The following is a 20772-nucleotide window of genomic DNA, read 5'->3' on the forward strand; positions in this document are numbered from 1 at the left end:
ACACTGGACTAAACAATAAAATTTTTGTATGAGTTTGGACTATATAAATATTCAAAAGATTATATAGGAAGCTATTAGTCCAAACCTCATATAAATTTTCTTGATTTTTTTTTGTATTAATGACATATAGACTGTCAGATTTGATCAGTTAGTTGATTTATTCCTAAGCATTGTTGTATATAAACGGGTTTATTATATAGTCAAGGTAGCATTTTATTGTACATTGATTTCAAGATTGGTATGTCTACAGAAAAGTAAGGTTGAAGCAATTGAAAGAATTTTTGTGACTGTTGAGATATTTATAATATTTTTTCAGTACAGTAAAGTTTTGCTAACCAAGCCTATATATAAAACCAACAGTATAATATAATACTGTTTTATAATGATAAATAAATAATTGCACGCTTACAACAATTGCCATCACAGAATTATATGCCCTCGAGTTTAAACCTTATAAAAAACAATTCACATCAAAATTACACAATTTTATTCTGCGTTTGGTATTGTTGACGCTTTAATTTACTAAGGTATGTTTTTGTTAGAACAAAAAAGGCACTATTTTTTTAGTCTTATATCAAAAATTTTCTATCAAAATCAAGAATTTGATAGGTTAGTATTAAATAACAATTACTGCATCAATCCTTCTCAAATTTTATATAAGGGAGCCTATTTTATTTATTTATCATCTCGTAACTAATAGATCTTTACCATTTACTTAAATAATAAATTAGCTTATTTTATCAGTTTTTGTTCAGTTTTTAAACTTCTTGTTTTCATAACTTTATAATAAAAATATGGGTCAACCCTGTGTTGATCATTGTATTAAATTGATGATTATCACTTTTTTGAAAGTTATCCTTAAACTGAATCTTTTTATAGGTTTATTCTTTTAACTGAGCTGCTAAAGGAAGGAAAAACTGTACAGAGTAGATCAGTTCTCTTCTTTGACTGGATATGTGTGGGTATATATGGTTGCCAAAATGATTTTGTTGCCAAAAAGTTTTATATTGCATTACATGCTAGTACTATCTCTTTGCTATAATTTGTGATTTTCTACTTGAGATAACTATAGCAGCAATTTGATTAGTTTGAATATATTACAACTCATTAAAGGAATTATAGTTCTGAAGAAAAAATGGTTTTACAAATTTAACATTAGTTCATAAATATTTACATGTACAGATCTGAAATTTTGTAGATGATAAGTTAATAGAATGAATTTGCTTCTAGTTAATAAAATGAATTTAAGCAAGATTGATACAGTAGTTCTTTGGTAGCAAGCAATCAAATTCAAGCTATGTGACTGAAGACTCAAAAAATATCTTTCATTCTTGCAACAGAAAGATAACTTAAAATATAATTTAAAAATAAACCAACATCTCCAAATGAAAAAGAAGATTATATCAATTATGGTGGAATTGTTTTGAACCAGCTGATCAGTTAATTTTTTATCGGGCTTCAAACTCGAGTGACTATATCACCATTTACAATATTCTTATATTGTATATGTAAAACCGAAAGTTTGTCTGTCTGTTCTCGCATCACGGGAGAACCAACTGACCGATTGCAGGACTAGACAAACACAACATTAGTCCAGTCCGTACGTCGGCACGGAGTAAAAAAATTGAGGGACGCAAAATTGCCAAAACAAAAAGAGAAAAAAAATCGCAACGGAGTTTTTGAAATAATTAGAAAATTTCACGAAAAAAAAATCCAAAAACCAATAAATCTAATTTTATGAACTAATGACCACAAAACTTTCAAGGCACTACTCTAGTAATCTATATTTTTTGCCTGTGCCCAGATAGCACAGGCAATGTCTGTGTATGTGTGTGCGGTACAGCGCAGAGACCGCTGCACCTACAGGTACGAAGTTTGGGACCAAGGTGACCCAGGACAGGAGCCAAAACACCTCGAAGCGATTTTTCGTTGTTCAATGTTTTATAGATTTTTTCGCATTTTTCAGCGATGTTTTTTAATAAAATTGTTGAGTCCGGAAGTTGAACAGGTACGATAAAATTTTTTATACCACCTGAAACGTTATTTAATACTCTCCACAACGAGAACAGTTTCAAATCTGTACGATAATTAGACGCGTGTCGGTAATTAATTAAAATAAGGTCACTGTTTCGGACAAAACGCTATTTTCCCGTAAGTCTTTTTGTAAATCGCGGTAAAAATTTTACTACCTGTCACAAAAACGAATTATTTTTTCAGAAAATATATAGTATAGTACAGAAGGATAGAATGCTGTAATGCAAAATTATTGTTTTCAATGTTAGAAGCGAACTGTATTATGAATAATCCAATTAGTGGGAAAACAGACTGCTTGCAAATAATGCCGGTGAGCTCTCTTAGTAAATTCTTAACGATATATGAATAATAAATGTAATTAATTGACTAATACATTTTAAATAGATTTTCTTTATTATAGTGATAATTAAAGGCAGAATGGTATTTTTAACATTGTAATGTTGGTATTACCCACTGTTCTTCAATTGCACGACTAGAGAGGGATGTTGTTATTCGTACATCGAGTTCAAACCGCCAGACTTACGTAACTACTCAGTGAATAATGGGAGAGCCGTTTATTGACAATTACTCCACGTTAGTTTTTTTTGTTAATGGGAAAAAGGTAATACTATTTCTTTGTACTTTCTTAAAATATTATTAATTATAATATTAAGAATCTAACAAAATTGTTTATCCACATCTTTATGTTATTGATGTATATTATAATTTCTTAATTTTCAACATTATTCGTGGCTAACCTAATTTTTTTTCTTTTTTTTAAGGTTAATTATGTTTAGTTTCATTGTTATTGTTTATGTTGGTTGTTAAGTACAAGATTAGGTGGTATATGAAACGTTAAAAAGTTGTTTGTACACTTCATCTGGCAGTTAATCGTTGAAAGATTGCCCAAAACATTCTTATAAAGTATATTGAGTATAGTTCATATAAAGTACAAGTATTACTATTTACAGAAAAGGTTGGCAGATAATTTAAGACTTTTATTGCTGTTAGGTAGTAAACGCAGAGTGCATTCCCTGTAAATATAACGAGAACTCGTGTTCGAATCATGATATATACAAATGATAATACACATATACATATAAATATATACGATTATATAACATAAGGATTTAAAATTAAGAAGTTTTAAATCAAGTGAATTATGTTTTTAGTGGAGTTAAGAATAACATTTTATTTAGAGAATTATTGTTTATGAATTGTAAAAAATTCTTACTTAGAACTAGTTGATTTGGGTGAAATCCGATAGTTACCCAGACCTGTTTTATCCCTTATGAATAACGATGTTTTTTTCTATTTCCATCCTATCTTTAGGGAATGCAGTTTTAAATTTTGATTTAATTTTCCACTCAATAAATGTTTCAATATAATTTTTTTAAATTCGTTCCAAATTGATTTAAATTTGCGTCAGGTATTTCGCAAAGTTCAAACTTGTAATACATGCATATATTATACAGTTTACAATTTTTTTTATGAATAATTAACTAAACAATGTAGGTGTAAAATAAATTTGTAATTTTATTATCTTTACTTATCAGTGAAAATCATAAATCAATCATTTTTACTGTTTCCGTATTTACAAATGTTTTCTGGAAAATAATCTTATATAGTATAATTCTTGTATAGTATAATAAATTTTGTTACTTTTAGCAAATACTCCCACCACTACTTGTTTCCTTCAAAACGGTGGCTTTTTCTCAACGAATTCCTTTATTCATTGTTAATTTACGCATTTACTGCATTATTTCAACTTTACAACCAGGGGAAATTTACTTACTGACTGATATGTGGCGGCCAAGTGACTTATTGCAGAAATTATTTTCGAGAACGGGTTCTCAGTCTACTATCGTACGACGCTACATGAGTTCAGCGAACTAGGATTCCGCGTGGTGCCTGGCAATTCCTGTACTGTTTATTCCGCCATTTCAGCGAGCTCCATAAACGTTCAACGGTTTGAGTATGAGCACCGCAGTAAGGATCAACCAAATGGTACCGACGATTCAGTTAAATGACAGGAGTCCTTCCGTTTGTAGCGCATCGCTTTAGTAAGCCACACCAGGAATCAGAGTTCAATTTGCTCTCGTTATTAACGTTGTCTTCGATAGCAACAGGGTTTGAATTGATTTGTCAGCAGCTTTCGCAACGAAACACTCGCCATTTTCAGGACAGATATCACGGAAAACCGGTCGTCGTGGGTGAACGCGACCAGCACGATTTTTGAAGGTCAAAATGAAAAAAATAACTGTTAATTACTGATATCAGGTTCTAATTACAGTTCAGTAAATTGTTTAAAAAGAAATTCGTCCTCTATTTTAAAAGTTTATTAAGTAAAAAATGTAATTATACAATTCTGTAATTGATTAGGAAAGAGGGAAAACGTTTATAAAGGTTCACTTGACGTGTATTTTCCTTTAATGTTATTTATATATGAGAAGTTTAATTTACGATTTATTTAAGATTTTTTTTGTTTTTGTTTTTTTTCTTTTAGTTAAGATAATTATCGTTGTAAAAGTTTATCTCATTTGTTCTATTTTCATTTAAACAAATACAATAGTTACTTGTTATTCATAATAATGTGTAATATTCGTCACGTTAAGCGTTAAAAAAAAAGTAAAAAAAAAAAAAAATTGCAATCATAATAATGAAATACACATAAGAAGATAAAATTACACTATTAATAAAGATGAACGGTTTTGTAAACGATTATTAGTATATTAAAAAAAAAACCCATTAACGTAAACAAAATTTTATAACTCCAGTTAAAATTCTGCTATAGACTTAGAATTAAAATGAAATTGACATACTCTAATTATTGATCGATAATGTAAAATTAGCACTTCAAGAAAGGTAAATAACACAGACAGGGCGTTGTTAATTCGTTACGTAACAGTTGAGTTTGGTAAGTCAGACGGTGCTGTTGCTTTCACCGACGACAAGAAATCAAGTCCATCCGTCGGCCGCTTGCTTTGTCGCAGAGTTAGTTTCGCAAACATCGTTTGCGATGAGTCTGAAGCTTAACTTGCTCATAATGATTACGAAGAATCTTGGTTTAGCCTTATTTTATTTCTCTCGAATGTTTTTTCTTACGGCGTGAAAATTGTATTTCATTACTATTTATTTAATACAAACACTCAAGCATTTTAAGATACAGTAAATATCGTTTATAGCGACCTCCACGGAACCGACGATTTTAGGTTATTGTAATCTATAGTCACAATAACGATGTTTAGGTAGCTTAGTGGTACTATTTTAATATGTCATCTACACGGGTATTGTAATTCAGTAAAATAATAATTATTAAAATTAAAAATAATTTTTTTCCGTAATAAAATAATATTAAAAAATATGCAGTATTTAATACAAATACGGTAGAGTAAAAGAAGATAGAGAAAAATAGTAAAAATTACTTTTCCTGCAAAAAGTCGGTTATTTTGCTTTGTTTCGAACATTTCATGTTGTAATACAGTTCTTTTCTGAATCAAAACAAACACTCTTTGTTTCTTCATTAGTAATTGCTGTAAAACTGAGAGACCGGCAAACGGTTTTCATTCCCTCTAAAACTTCCGAAAGATTTGGCAGATTGATGTCCTTATCTTCAGATTGATGTCCACCTTCGTTGTCATTACCTACGTCCCCGTCTATTTCTGCTAGTACGGAAGCCATTACATCATCATCTGTTACAATTTCATGCGTTTCCAAATCTTTGTCAAAATCTTAATAATCTTCAAACAATGCATTTGATAACGATTGGTTTTGCAGACTATTGTCCCATTCCGCTAAAGATTCTTCTTCGCATGCAACGTCAATAACTTCGCCAGCCTGTGGTAAAAATTCTGCACGTTGAAAGTAATTTTTTACAGTCAGCGGAGAAATCTCATTCCATGATCTTTCTAACATAATTATGTATAGTTATCTGTGTTTTCTTTTTTTTATCTACATCCTGTATTATTTGTAAAATTAGGTGTTTTTTGTAGTGGACTTTTACCGACTTGATCACGCCTTGATGTAAGGGCTGTAAGACTGCTGTTGTTTTCGGTGGTAAGAACACTAACTTTATACACGAAAGATTTTCAACGTGTGGATGAGCATCAGCATTTTGTCATTTTCAATCTTTAATTCACGGTCCCATTTCCGTAACCAAGACGTAAATATATCACTAGTCATCCAAGCTTTCTTGTTAGTTTCGTACATACACAGGAAGCGATTTCAAATTTTGAAAACATTTGGGTTTAGCACTTTTCCCTATAACCAGAATTTTTTTTTGTCAGTTCCAGTTCCAATTTCTTCTCAATAATGAATCCATACAATTCATATTCGTATGCATTTCTGATTTCAACATTTTCAATGAAGCTTATCTGTTTTTTGTCTGAAGTTTTATTATTTCATTTTCAATTTCCATTTCTATTTAACCCTCATTTATTTTTGGTTCACTTGTATCTTCTACATTTAAATCAAATATAGGGAACAGACTACATCCTAGAACTTTCTGTACCACAACTTATCTTACCACATTACCTTCTTTTACAGTTACTTGTAAAAGAAACTCGATTCTTTTTTTTCTACATGTCATTCCTATTTTTGTTCAAAATTTTTAACTTTCTTCTATTCTATGCCCTCAGTGTTATGTAAACAGTTTTTTAAGATAATAGGTGATAACTAGATAGAGGTTCTGCACTCACCTGATACCTTTCTGTACCTTTTTTTCTAACATCTGTATGTTTTTTCTAGCAATCTACATACCAGTAGGAGAAGTATAAGTAATAAGTAGGGGATGCTAAAAATATTACAATAAAATTGTTTTTAAACTTGAGAAGGGGAATTGCTTGACGACAACTTTATTTTGTTTGTTCTATATAGCCCACCACTGATGTTAATATATAATTTATTGCTGTGGTGATATTTTTCTCAATTTTTTTTCTGTATCGTAAAAATCTGTTTTTAACATGTTGGTTAATTATTATGTTATTTGATAAATAACAATGGAAATATAAAAACTCTTGTCTATATTTTTAATAAAAACTATTAAAAGAATACAGAAAATGTTTTACGTAATTATTATTATTTTTAGTAATAATAATTGTATATATTTTTTACTAATTATTCAATTAGTGGCATTACGTCATCATATTTTTCGTTATATGTTTGTTATATATTCGTTACATATGTTCATTTGTTATATATGTTCGTTATATATTTGTCGTAATACTGATTATATTATCATGAAACTTATTTCATTGATAAGCAGAATGTAAATAAGAAGCTCTTGTTTATCTTCTTGATGTAATACTCAATAGCAATAACAAGAATTACAAAACAATGATTTCATGTAATTGATTTCTAATAATAACCTAAAAATTCTTTTTTTAATTAAAATTTGAGTTTACATTAATTATAAGTAATGATAAAAATAAATAAATGATAAACCAGTTACGTTGTTTGTAAGGATATATGTTTAGTTAAATCTAAAACAAGTTTTTAAATTGGAAATGTTATACATTCACATTCATAATTTAGATTGCGTTAGTATTTGTGTATGTACATGTATGTATCTGTATTTGCATTACAACTATTATACATAATAAAAAAAATATATTTTAATATAATTCTAATAAAAACCCATTTTTTTTTTTTGTTTTCCAGTTGCTTTTTTATCATTTACACTTATAAACAAAAAAAAAAAATGTTTAATGTTTCTCTAAGTGTGATACCATTTCTTGAATTGCTTTTTGCGTACATTACAGATCTGTAAATACAATTTTTCTATCACCCTTAGTTTTAAACTATAGGTACTCCAAATGGCAAAGCCTTTCCTGTACCTTTCAGCCATCCTCTTAAATATACAGCATAATTAGTGCATACTTATGAGGAACCCATGTCTTATTCTGATCACCAATTTTACATTGTAAGTACAAATGATATGCCTTTTTAATTGAAGGTGTCATATTTTTCTATTTTATTTTACAGTAAACTCACTATATACATAAGAAAAGGCATCCACATCATTTACACAATTTTGAGGCATTATGACAATGTACTCAACAAACGTAAGACAGCAGTAAGACTGAACAAAATTAATTCATTCCTAAATCCAGTGCTTAATACAAACAACACAGCTATGTTTTCAGCTACATGTTTTGACCTGCACAGACATGATTAATCTTGTCCATGAAGGATTACTCTTCAGTATTAGATGTGATGTCATAATATGTGACTATGATATGATTTAATTATTTTTCTAGTATTGCTTATTTATAGCTTACAAATTAAATTATGTTAACAAAGTTAAACAATAAAAAATGAGCTAACAAAATACAATATAGGAACATAAAATGCAAAGTATACATTAAAAAATGAAAAAAAATCCTTTAATTAAAATTTAAAAATTTTTCAAAGGTGGTGGATGACAGAAAGATTTTGAGATCATATTCATATTATTTTCAGCATCAACAAACAGATTAAAATCATGTATCGCATATTAGGAAACAAAAATTATGTTTATCAGTGTTATTACTTCATCAAATAGAGTAAATGATATTAAACATGATTAAATGTGGTTAAACATTTAAACTTTATGTCTAATAAAACATCAAGGATTCATGTTTCGTTTCTATTTTAAATAATAAATATATCACTTTATTTTCAGATAAATTTAAAATTAATAATAATTGAATAATAATAACAATTCACTTTATTAAATTATCATTTAAATTTAAATAATAAATATAAATTTAATTTATATAATTCAATTTAAATCAAATTTATACCGAGTAATCTACCAATTCAGTTTGGATGAATCCAAACTATTTGCCTCTCTAGGATTTGAGTCCTGATTTCAGTTCTTCATCAAAAGTTAGGGGGGACGTCTTTCAGGAAATTTTGATTGAAATGTTAGGGATCTCTCCAGAGGGAGTCAAAGTTTTGAAAAATGCACTTGTTTGCATTGCCCATCCACTGATAAGTCTCTAAATCATTAGTTCTAATCTCATAACATTTATAATAGCTAGCTGTAGATAATCAGCTGTATTAAATAAATGGGAAAAAACAAATTTTCCTTCTCTTTCTAAATTTAACAATTTTTTGATTTTAATAAATATGTACTCATCTGATGAAGTAGTGATTACTAGTAAAGCGTAAAAAAAATAAAAAGATAAGTCTATTGAAGTAATAATTTTAATATTAAAATTGTTATTATGCAGTTAATAATTGCTATTTTCTTTTTTGCTAAGATCACTATATTTTCTATGTTGAGTACTGTTTACCTTCCGTAGTTTCATTCTTTTATTATATGTTAACGCATTTCAGAACCTGGGCAGTGGTTGATGCGTTTCAGACAATGGAGTGGTTCTGAAACATGTCAAGATATATAATAAAAGAATGAAGTGAAGAAAGATGAACAGTATTCAACATAGAAATTTTAATATTATTTTACTGCTACAATGGTTTAAATTGTTTGTTACAACGCATATTTAAAATTAATAACTCCTTCCTTATTTGTTGCTCCTCCATCCTTGGGGAAGTGTCATGAGCAACTAGGGATAGAGATTCTTTGTGCCTATGGAACTGTCCAAGGATTCTGTTTACTGATTAGGGATTACACAAAAATCTAAACTAGTTGCTGAAGTGATAAAACCTAGCCTCATATTCCTGTTCCTGTCGGCTGTTAATAATCAGTAAATAAATATATGGGTTTAGTTAAAAAATGCACCTAGCTATTCATTTTTGAATTCTATGTATCAAAATAAACAAAAGTGTTTTATAAATAAATGGTGATTTCCCCTTTATTCTCCTGTCCACATTTTGTGTTTTAAATAAACATTTATATCTCAAATTCGGTTTAAGGAATCATAATGCATGGTACACACGTTTACACCAATTTCCTCAAATAAATAATAAAAAAAAATGTTGTAAACATACAATTTTCAAAATGGCGACCACATCGATTTTTTAATTTTTTATATTGTAGTAATTGTTAGTTTTATGAGTTAAAATGTGAAGCATTTCCTTGTGAAAAAATCTGATGTGGATACCACTTGATTTCCTTGTACGCCTATTAAATTACGTATATATATTTTTTGCTGCACTTCATTTAAACTTATATCATTTGAAAGTGAGATACTATCCTCCAATTCTTTAATAAAGTGGACAGTTACACAATTGCTGAAATATTAGTTTTCATTAACATCAAATATTTATACAATTATTAATTCAACAATATTACATGAAATATTCGTATTATTCGTATCTTCGTGAGTTTCTGATTAACAAAAGTTTTAGATTTCTGGTGTGTCGTATAAACAAAAGTTAATTAAACTATTCCGTTTAGTAAACTCCTGTATACTGGTTAAATATATTAATTTCACCTGACAGTGTAAAATATTCAGTTTTTATTATTGGATTGTTTGGTGAATTATCAAAAATGAAAAAGAAACAAACAGGAAAAAGAAAGATAACATGAAGAAATATATCTCAAAAAACTACAATGAAGATGAATATTAAGGGGAAGAAAATGTCAAGAACAAGGGAAGAATAAAAAAATTAAGAGAAGATAATAAATATAAACCGAAAAAAATGTTAAAACCAAACAAAAAATAGTAAGACTAAGAGAGGATGATGAATATAAAGAGAGAAAATTTGAAAACTAGGGAACGTGTACACAGATTAAGATCAGAAGAATTATATCAAACCAAAGAGCGATTAATTGATTGACAACAAAAAACAAATAAATGAAATGATGATCAGCTCCGACTTAGGGAGAATATTGTCCGATAATATCAAGAGGAGTAATGAACTAAAAGATAACAATTTTTTTTTGAAATTTATTAAAAATGGGCATGTATTCCTCAGCGTATATGTTGTTCTTGTGAGGGTCTATTTTTCAGTCACTCTGTAGTTAACTTTAATGTAAAGAGGAAGAGAGGGGAAAAAAGAAAAGTTAAATTTTTTGATGTTCCGTAACATTCAGTTTTTTAATGTTTTATCAAACTTTCATTTGTGTTCGTACATTGTCGCCGAATGGCTTCGACAGCACGTGGCACCTAATAACTTTGTAGTAGCCCTGAGAAGGGCTGTCGTCGATTGGGTTCGACGACTCGTTGTAATAAATAACCTTGTGGTAGCCCTGAAAATGGACGTTTTTGTCGTTAATTTTGAGAAGAGCTGTTAGGTCTGGAAGCTTGTCTCCGGCGAAGTCAACTTGGCTGTAGTCGGGGAGTTGCGGCTCGTCCATTGAAATCAGACCGGGCTTTCCCTCAGCGGCAGTTGGGTCCCTACTACAGCGTGGCAGGGCTGGCCCTCGGGGAGTCCCGCAGTGTCGGGTCGGTCTTCTTTTGCCGGCGCGGCCGAGGCGTTTCTCTCCGAGCGATCCCATGCGGGCCGGCCGTGCCTGCTGTTCCGGCGGGAATGTTGGCAGCCACCAGGAGATCCAACGTTGAGGCGGCCAAGGAACTTCTGTCTTCTTCTTGGTTTTCTCCAGGTGCTGGTCGATGATGAATTGAAAATTCGGGAATGGAATGGAATGCAAAGTTGGCAGGAGTCTATTACTCCCTACTTTATCGCAGAACCTGGACAGAGTCCCTTGCTGCTGGATCTTTCTAATCGGGCTTGTTTTTTTTAAAGGGTTAATTTTTAATCTCGGGTCTAATTTTTCAATTTTTGTCTATTATTATTTTAGTGAATTTAAGACGGATTTAATTGCATTCCAATCCGTTGTTGAACCAGCGTTATCGAACCCATTTCATGGGCCGACCGCGGAAGGCTAGGCTTATAAAGCCTGTCCTCCCGACGTAATTCCCCTTCAGACCGTCCACTGAAGTCCTTTCGGTGCTAACTCTTTAATAGGCTAGCAGGAATACGCCACAACGGGGCACTAGCTATAAGGAGGGAGCAATGCGTCCCCTTTTCCGGAGGAGTCGCAATTGCTGGGTTATTTTGTCTTATTGTAAGTTTTGAAATAGGAGAGGTTGTGTAGAAGCTCTTCATCCGCTTCTGGTATAGCTGCCCTTCAGGACGCATCTCTGCTGGGCTCTGTTCCAGACTCCAGTCCGTGATGTTGAGGCGAGTGGTTGGTCTTCCGTCTTCTTCATCTTCTCCCTCTTCTTCTCCCGAAGACCTCTTCGTTCTTCTTTGGCCTGCACTTTCCAGAATTGGTAGTAACCGAAGTTACATACCATTAACCTTGTAATTCCCGAAGGGCTGAACGGGGGAAAGTGCAGGTTTCTTCGTTCTTCTGTGCTGTCAGTGGCTGCTGGGCAGGTCGCTGCTAGGCAGGTGGCTGCTGGGCTCGTTCCCTCTTTCTTGAAAGGAAAGGAAGGTAATAGGGAACTTACAAATGGTGATACCTATTCGCGGTTTTGGGGCGGCGATTTTTGTGGAAGAAGTAAACAGTAATTATTCACTCCACGTAATTATTAACCTTCAGACACACGTGTGTCTGAGAAGGGGTTGGGGGGGCCGCGTGGCCGCAGTGAAGAAACCATTTGTTTTTGTGGTGGCTGTTGGTATCTGCAACAGAAGAAGCAGAACACACACACGAGAAAAAAAAAAAAAATTTAATTATTACTTTCTTTCAACTGGCAGGATGAGACGGCACGTCGAGTCGTTCCACATCCACGCTTCTCCCGTTTCTGAAACAAGAGAAACAGAACAAAACACACGCGAAAAAAAAAAACGCGTTTTTGTTGTATGCGCGACTTACCGTATTTGAAGACTTAAACTATATAACTCGCGAAAAACTATTCACTCGCGACCCCGGAAACGCGTCTAACGCACTATTCCGTTTGTGGCTCATGCGATATGGAGGCCCCTAAGCCTGGTTTGTCAATTTTCGGCTACCGCACCGCACCATCACGGTGGCTCGTCCAGTACGGCGTGAGGCCGCTTCCTTACAACTGTCGGAGTTGGGTCCTCTCGGCAGATGTCCCGAAGATGACTGTGTTCGGACACAGCCGCTCTCCCGAACAGTCTGCGCGCCTGCGCCACCCCCACCTCGGACACGGATTGAAATCTCGCATCAGATCGGATAGTGGCGTTCCTGACGAACCACAGAGCTCCAAAGATCGTCCGCAACGCGATGTTTTGGACGGCCTCGATCTTCTTTTGAAGCGAGGAGCTCAACACTGCCCCCCATGCCGGGTAAGCATATGTTAGAATCGGCAGTACGTACAGCCGAAAAATGAGGAGCTTAGTTGCCAGTGGGTACGGGCTGGCACTGTTCAGCACTGGGTATAGCGAGGCTCTGGCGGCCTTAGCCCTCCGGGTCGCATAATTTACATGTTCGCCGAAGGTAAGCCGCCTGTCCAACACCACCCCCAGGTACTTAACTGTTTTCTCAAAAGGGATTTTCTCCCCTGAGATTTCCAGCTCTCTGGTCGGTTTTCGTGTCTTGCATGTGAACATCACGGCCACCGATTTTTCACCGTTGACCCTGATTCTCCACATGTCGAGCCACGGTTCCACTAAGTCCAGCTGCCTTTGGAGCCTCCGGACCGCGTAATCCACATTTGCGGATTCTTAACTGAAACCACCTCATAACCAAGGGAGGTCAGTTCCTCCTTTATTTCCTCCGGGGCAGCCCCATAGGGGATCCCCCGTATAACCACCTTCAGCTCCCTATCCTTCGGGAGCTGGAAGGAGTGGAAGGCGATTCCCTTGGAGTGCAGGAAACTCTGCACCGCCCGGTAATCCGCCTCGCTGCCCAGCTGCAGCCTGACTGAAAGCCCGGTGCTTTTCGCCACCAGGCGTCCCCCGATACGCGACTTAATGTCGCGCGCTAATGCTGGCCACTCCTTAGGGCAGTCCAGCATAATTGGCGGGATTTTCTCCCGCCTGACGGTAGCAGGCTGTGATGGGGCCCCATCATCAGCCTGCGGGTTGGCGGCTGCTGCAGCCCGCTACGGGCTCCGCCTCCATGGGAGGCGCGGAGTTCCGGCGGGTCTGGCGCTTCCTAGCGCCAGACCCGCTTTCCTCTCCACCGTCGGACAGTTACGGGGTGGAGGAGGCCTTATTTTTCCTTCCATGAAGGAGAAAATACAACCAAGGAGAAAAAATTTAAAAATTAAAATTAAAACTTAGACTAGCACTTCTTATAACTACACTTCCTGTAATAATAAAATACACAAGAGACAAAAAGAATGGAAATTAAATTATTCGATATGGCTTAACAATAGACCTATACAAAATTTGAATAGGCTATTAACTGTATTATTAACGACTTAGCAAAGTTCAATTTACATAATACAATAGTAATAAAATCTATTCTAAGCTTATCTGATTGTAGACAATAGCCTGCTGTACAGGCAGGTGCGGCCCAGCGGATGTCCTAACAGCACTCCTCTACATGGTCGGTCAGGTAGCCAGTCGATCCAGGTATAAAGTACTGCAGAAGCCGGTTCCTAGTAGCACTGCACAGAGACACACTATAATTCACGTCCTTTCACTACAGAAGCCAAGGATAGAATCGACCTTGAAAATTCACTCTCGTGCACGCTCTTTTATTGGAGCCTGAGAGTGGTGGGGCCGCAGCGCCGCTATGGTGGGAGAACTGCCCAGCGGGAGTGACGTACGTATACTGTGCTCCTACTGACATCTGAACTGCTACCGTTGTCGTCCACTGACTTTAAGTTAGGCATATGTGTGGTACCAATATATACTCAAATCTAGCAATAACGAAGCATTGCCGAGTCAGCTAGCACATAATATAACAATCATCTAGAATTTATTTATAAATATCTTCATTTAGGAATGAACATAACTTTACTATTTTATCTAATTACAAAAAAAATTAGATAAACACTCCTACTCTAATAATGATTTATCCTTTGTTTCAGGTTGTAGATGACAATGTTGATCCAGAATGGACTTTATTGTATTATCTGAGAAATAAATGTATCCTTTCATAATATACTATGAATTTGATTTTACATCATCTGTGGATTAAGCTGTAAAGTGCAAATTTAAGTTCTTGTTCATTATGCAGAAAGTGTCATTGCTTGCATTTACATATGTTTGTGAAAATTTTATCCAGCATTGCTTAAAATGATATAATGGACACTTTTGGTTCAGTCGATTTCACTCAAAAGAAAAGGCGCATAGCTGTACTGGTTAGCCTTCAACAAACCAGTAATTTTATCAGCTTCACTGTTCAGTAAAATCATATTACATGATTAGTAGTTAGTTAGCTGCACTTTATTCAAACTGTTTTTTATTTTTTTATTCATCTTTTAAGTGTATAGAACATTTTTTTCAATAAGAAACCAGTTTTATTAATAATAACAGTAATATTTTAAAGATTATTAAATGTTGCTGTTTTTAAAGAATAAATAAATTAAAATGCTTTGCCTTTGTTGAAAGATTCATTTTTCGGAATTTCTACCTGGTAAATTTTATTCTTTTACGAATTGAAATTTTTCATCCCTTTATGTTTATAACTAATTGTATACAAAATAAAACTATCTTTAAAAAATACGTAAAAACATTTTTAAAACACCACTCTTAAATTAAGCGCACTGAAAGGTATATCAGAATGGATATGACAAGAAGCTTAGATGGTGATATGTAAGATTATGTGAAAGTCATAGCTTCAAATTAAAAATTTGCAAAGATTTGTACTTCCACATGAGCTTCCCACTCTTTAGGCCATTCATCATGCATATGAAAAAATTGGTAAAAACATCAGATTTTTAATTTGAAGCTATAACATAATCTTACATATCATCATCTTTCTTGTTAAATCCATTCTGAGATACCTTTTAGTGCGTTTAAGAGTGGTGTTATAAAAACTTTTTTACATATTTTTTGATTTTCTACGTTCTAGTGCATTTAATATGAGTGGTTTTAAAAAACAAAATTAGATTGTGAAAATTTATACATTAATTTTGTATATCGTACGATTCAGTTTGCGATTATTGAAAAACATATGTACGATTTTATTTAATATACATTTTATTTCATGAAATTATAAGGTTTACGATAAAATAACGGTAGAATATAAAACCTGAAAAAGCTTACTCTATTATTGATAACTTTTAAAAGTTAATGTAAATAAATCTATCAAAGTTTAATTGTACAATTAATGGAATAAGGAGACCGTATAAATTCTGCCTGAATATAAGATTCTGTTAATGAGAAATGGTTTTCTTTTGAAATTTGTATACCTAGTGCCCCTTTCAAAAAACTGTTGAACATTCCGATTTCATAATTAGTAATTATACAGTTTATTCTTATTACACAATTTCAGAAATTTATAAATAGTTTTGATTTCATTCAAAAAATTTCGCTTTCAACAATTCAGTTTTAAAATACATAAATTTTTAATTGTCTGTTATGTATATTATCATATATATTGATTGCATAATCGTTAAATTACTTTAATTTTTAATGTAATTTTAATTTATTATTTGTATTTTCCTCTTAATAATAATATGTAATTATATGTATAGTATATACAAACGCCCTCTTTTTTGAGGTTTTTTTTTGAATCCTCTATTTCTGCAAGAGTTAGGCGATTATCAATAGACTAATTTATTTCTAAATTTTCTAAAATACATTGAAATCGATCAAAGAAGTAAAAGTAACATTATTTTGAAGTAGAGATTAAACACAATTTTTTTTTTCAAATCATTCTTAAATTTTATCTGAAAAGAAAAAAAATATATTGCAGTGCAAATTTCTATAACTGTAATTTAATATAACTGAAATATTTAAATATCTAAATATAAGCATGATCAAAAACCGTTCACAAAAGTGTAACAGTATTGTTATTTGTACACGATTCTTTAATGAACTGTGTTATGAGCTAGCCCATGACGCTCGTTTTTCTCAGTTGACTCCTCATCCCATATGTAAGTTTAAGTTAATTAACGCATCTTAGTGACTTGAAAATGTTCCTAAAATGTGTTGTCATCAGGAGCAAACCTGTATGCAAAATTTCGGAGTGAATGAATAAGTGAAAGTGCTTTAAAATTCGATTCCGTATCATGAATCTCACCTACGTAGTCCAAGAGTGACTTAATATAAAAGTGGTAAAAAAAATAAAACCAACTTCAAATTATACTTTTCAACCTTTAATTTGTTGCCAATCTTAAAGGAAAAATTTAAAGAATTGAATATTATAATTTTTTTAAAATTATTTTGTGCATTTTCTTTTAAATTGGATTTAGTAATTAATCTTTTAAGTTTACTTAATTTTTTCTCTTGTACAATAAATGGCATTTTTATGAATGAAAATCTGTTCTGAAACAATAGGTATGTTGATAAAAATAAGAAAGAAAATTATTTGATGCAGGAGTATATATTATCTCAAGTTTTTTCTACCAGTTTGCTTGACGTTTCATATAAAAATATTTTGAACATCAGAATGACTTCAAGCTGTATTTAATTATGCTATAATAATTCATACTATTATGTAATAACAATGATGTGTAAATAAAAAATATCCTCAAACTGCATGACCAAATAATTTTATCATTAAAAAAATTCTCCATTTGAGTTATCTTTTCCCTTTCTTTTCCTGTTTAGCCTCCGGTAACTACCGTTTGTAGATAATACTTCAGAGGATGAATGAGGATGATATGTATGAGTGTAAATGAAGTGTAGTCTTGTACATTCTCAGTTCGACCATTCCTGAGATGTGTGGTTAATTGAAAACCCAACCACAAAAGAACACCGGTATCCACGATCTAGTATTCAAATCCGTGTAAAAATAACTGGCTTTACTAGGACTTGAACGCTGGAACTCTCGCCTTCCAAATCAGCTGATTTGGGAAGACGCGTTCACCACTAGACCAACCCGGTAGGTCCATTTGAGTTATCTGGGAAAATTTACTACACTGCTAGAGTAACTTGCTCTATAAAATAAAAATAAAAATTGTAGAAATCTATAGATTTGTTATGTAAAGCAATCATAAAAAGAAATCTGTTGGTCAAATTAAGAACCTACGTTTTTTAAGTTTGTTAAAAAGTCAATTAATATTTCCTATTTATTCATTTTACTTTATAATAATTTTTGGTGTCTAGAAAAAAATAAATCCAAAATATATCTGAAAAAAAATTGGATCATGAAAAATAGGGAATAGATTGATTTTAAATACCACTTCAAATTAAGATAAATAGTTTCAGATAGTTCAAATATTTAAAACAGACATTAATTTTATCTCGATTTTCTATTGAGAACCACTTCAAAAGTAGAATTTAGGAGCCAGGAAAAAAGTTTGGAATATTATTAGTAATTTTTCATTGTGTAACTAGTTGATATTTATTATTAATATATGTTTTGTATTGTTTTCATTTTATGATTACTGTTTAAATCTGAATATTTTTCCTTAATAAATGATTCAGTGAGGCTATGCGGTACAAAGTTGGGATGTGCAGAAGGAGGATGCGGTGCTTGCACTGTAATGGTGTCAAAGTTTAGTCATACAAAAAATAATATAACGTATCCTTTTAATATTACAATATATGAAAAATTAATAGCAAAACATCGAGATTGAGTAAGCAAATAGATAACTATCTAAAAAGAGCAATTCTCTGTATTTCTAAAACAAAAAAGAGCAAAGAAAAAATATTCTACACTGGATATTCCATTTTAATTCAAATTTTCAAAAATGTTATTGCGTCACTATTTTTGATTTTGATGATATTTGGTATATGATAACCACCCACCCAGTTTACAAAATAACTGTCGGAGTTCGTTTTCACCGATAACCGTGCAAGCATGCGGGCTATCCCGTAGCAATTGAAATTTGTTTTCACCGATCATTGCGTTAAGGTTTTTCACGTTTACAATAATAAACTCACATGAGGACAAGTATTCGGGTAATCCGCGTCCGAAATACTCGAATTTTTTACAATGGATTGCATGATTGTCACCTTCACAGCAAACGAAGCGTGTGACTAGCATCACAAAACTGTGCTTGCGCACATACGCTGCAGTCCATCTCAAATCGTTAATCGAATCGGTAAAGTTGTTTTTGGTCATCGTTGTTATTCGCACTGCGATTCGTTTTGTGACTATTTGTTCGCGTAATTTTTTTTAACCTTTTATTAGACATTACCCTCATCACTATAATGAATAGAATGTTTGCACAAACTCTCTGAAATATCGATCTTCAAACCGTCGGAATATTCTTATAATCAGCTGTGAAGTTCGGCGTAGGTGGCGTCGTAATTGAAAACTACTCTTACCGTATTGAAACTGTGGACGTCCGTAGTTATACTTGTAGCACGGGAAAAGCCGCGATCGTAAGCTTGATCAGATGACAACGTCTTACGCGATGATTCGGAAAATATCTAATCATCTACACCGATGCGGCTTAACCATATCCATCGTTAAACTGAAGATAAATTATACATCGGAGCTCTTTTATGAAAAAACGTACACTCTGTTAAATAACTCGGTTTAATAAAGTGTAAAAAAAAATCTACGACACTTCTACAACCGATGAATTAGACCGTATTAACAGAATCTGAACCGGTGGCGACGCAGAAAAAAAATGCATTGTATCGGTTTCATCGTTGTTACGATCGCTGCGAAAAACCGCCCAGTAATACCGCAATGATTATTTCAACCACAATGCCCGATTTAAATTCGCTTACCGTTATCCATTTTTTAAACCAACACCTCGAAGATAGTGTTTTTTCTTCTTTTAGTCCTTGATCAATTGTAAATACTTCCCGCATTACAAACTTTTTTCACATTTTCTTAAACGGAGTTTACGTGACAGTGAATTTCAATTGTGAATATCGAGGCAGAAGCGGCCGTATTGGACGGTATACTGTTTTTGGTCTCAAAATTAATACGCACGTCTGGGGTTCCTGTATTGAGCTATTCGTTTTGTCTGGATCATTCGATAATTATCAGCGGTACACTAGCTTTGAAATCCGTCAAACTGTAAGCGGGACACTGTAATTATAGGAGCGAAAGTTGGCGAATATTTCGTACATCATATTCACATCACCTTGCAGATTTTCGTACGGATAGTACTGTGAATTCAAATACAGATGAACGTTTACCAATTATCGAAATTGGTCATCGTGTTTGTGGCCTTATCCTTTTTATCGGCCTGTAAATTGTATATCATATGCATCGGTTTCTCCGTTGTTGGACACGTCTTTAACCTTCAAGAATATACGTTTGTTTACGGTAGAGCCGGATATTCGTGGATCTGCCACGTACGAAAAGCGATAGCCAAGACCTATCTCGTTCTACTACTTTCAACAATTGCAATCACATTGTGTCGGTAATATGAACATATAGAATCTTCCACTTCATCTTCGTCACCTTCAACTTGGAATCGGGCGCCTCTTTCGAAGGTACAAGCGCTTTTATGTCGCTTGAAGATCGAAGCAAAACTACCTTTTGTTTCTCGTTCAATATTATGTGACAATCGTCTTCGGCAAATCCTATTAGCATACGCAGAGATACATAGAAGCAAAACCTTCCGGTTTTTCCTCCAAAACGAATTTATCAGCCACATTCTCTCCGAAGTTTTCCAAACTGTTGCCTTCACTTTTACGTAACGACAGAATATTTTTTATGATCGTCGTTACTTCTAACTCCTGAACGCGACACATTTCCGTTCTGTGTATCTCATACCGTATCTCCTCGAACAGAAACGGTACCGCTTTGTTTGTCAACGGTGATGCGTTGCATCTAAGTTCACATTTTAACGTATTGTTATTCGGTTGCATAAGCAATACTATTTTGTGTTTGTCTTTCAATTCGTCGCTTAATGTTTTAGCGATATC

At 33.1% G+C, this 20772-nt stretch overlaps 1 protein-coding gene across 1 annotated transcript in view; it reads left to right on the plus strand.

Moving 5' to 3' along the window:
* Positions 1–2513: 2513 nt before the first annotated feature.
* The window catches only part of ry (xanthine dehydrogenase rosy), a 99664-nt gene continuing 81405 nt past the window's right edge, over positions 2514–20772 (plus strand). The window contains exons 1-3 of the mRNA XM_075368360.1: positions 2514–2635; positions 14856–14913; positions 18364–18460. Of these exons, the coding sequence (XP_075224475.1) occupies positions 2576–2635; positions 14856–14913; positions 18364–18460 (215 nt within the window). The 5' untranslated portion in view covers positions 2514–2575. The remainder of the gene's footprint in view (positions 2636–14855; positions 14914–18363; positions 18461–20772) is intronic.

This window comes from Lycorma delicatula, chromosome 6, assembly GCF_047948215.1.
Source record: "Lycorma delicatula isolate Av1 chromosome 6, ASM4794821v1, whole genome shotgun sequence".
NCBI classification, from domain to species: Eukaryota; Metazoa; Arthropoda; class Insecta; order Hemiptera; family Fulgoridae; genus Lycorma; species Lycorma delicatula.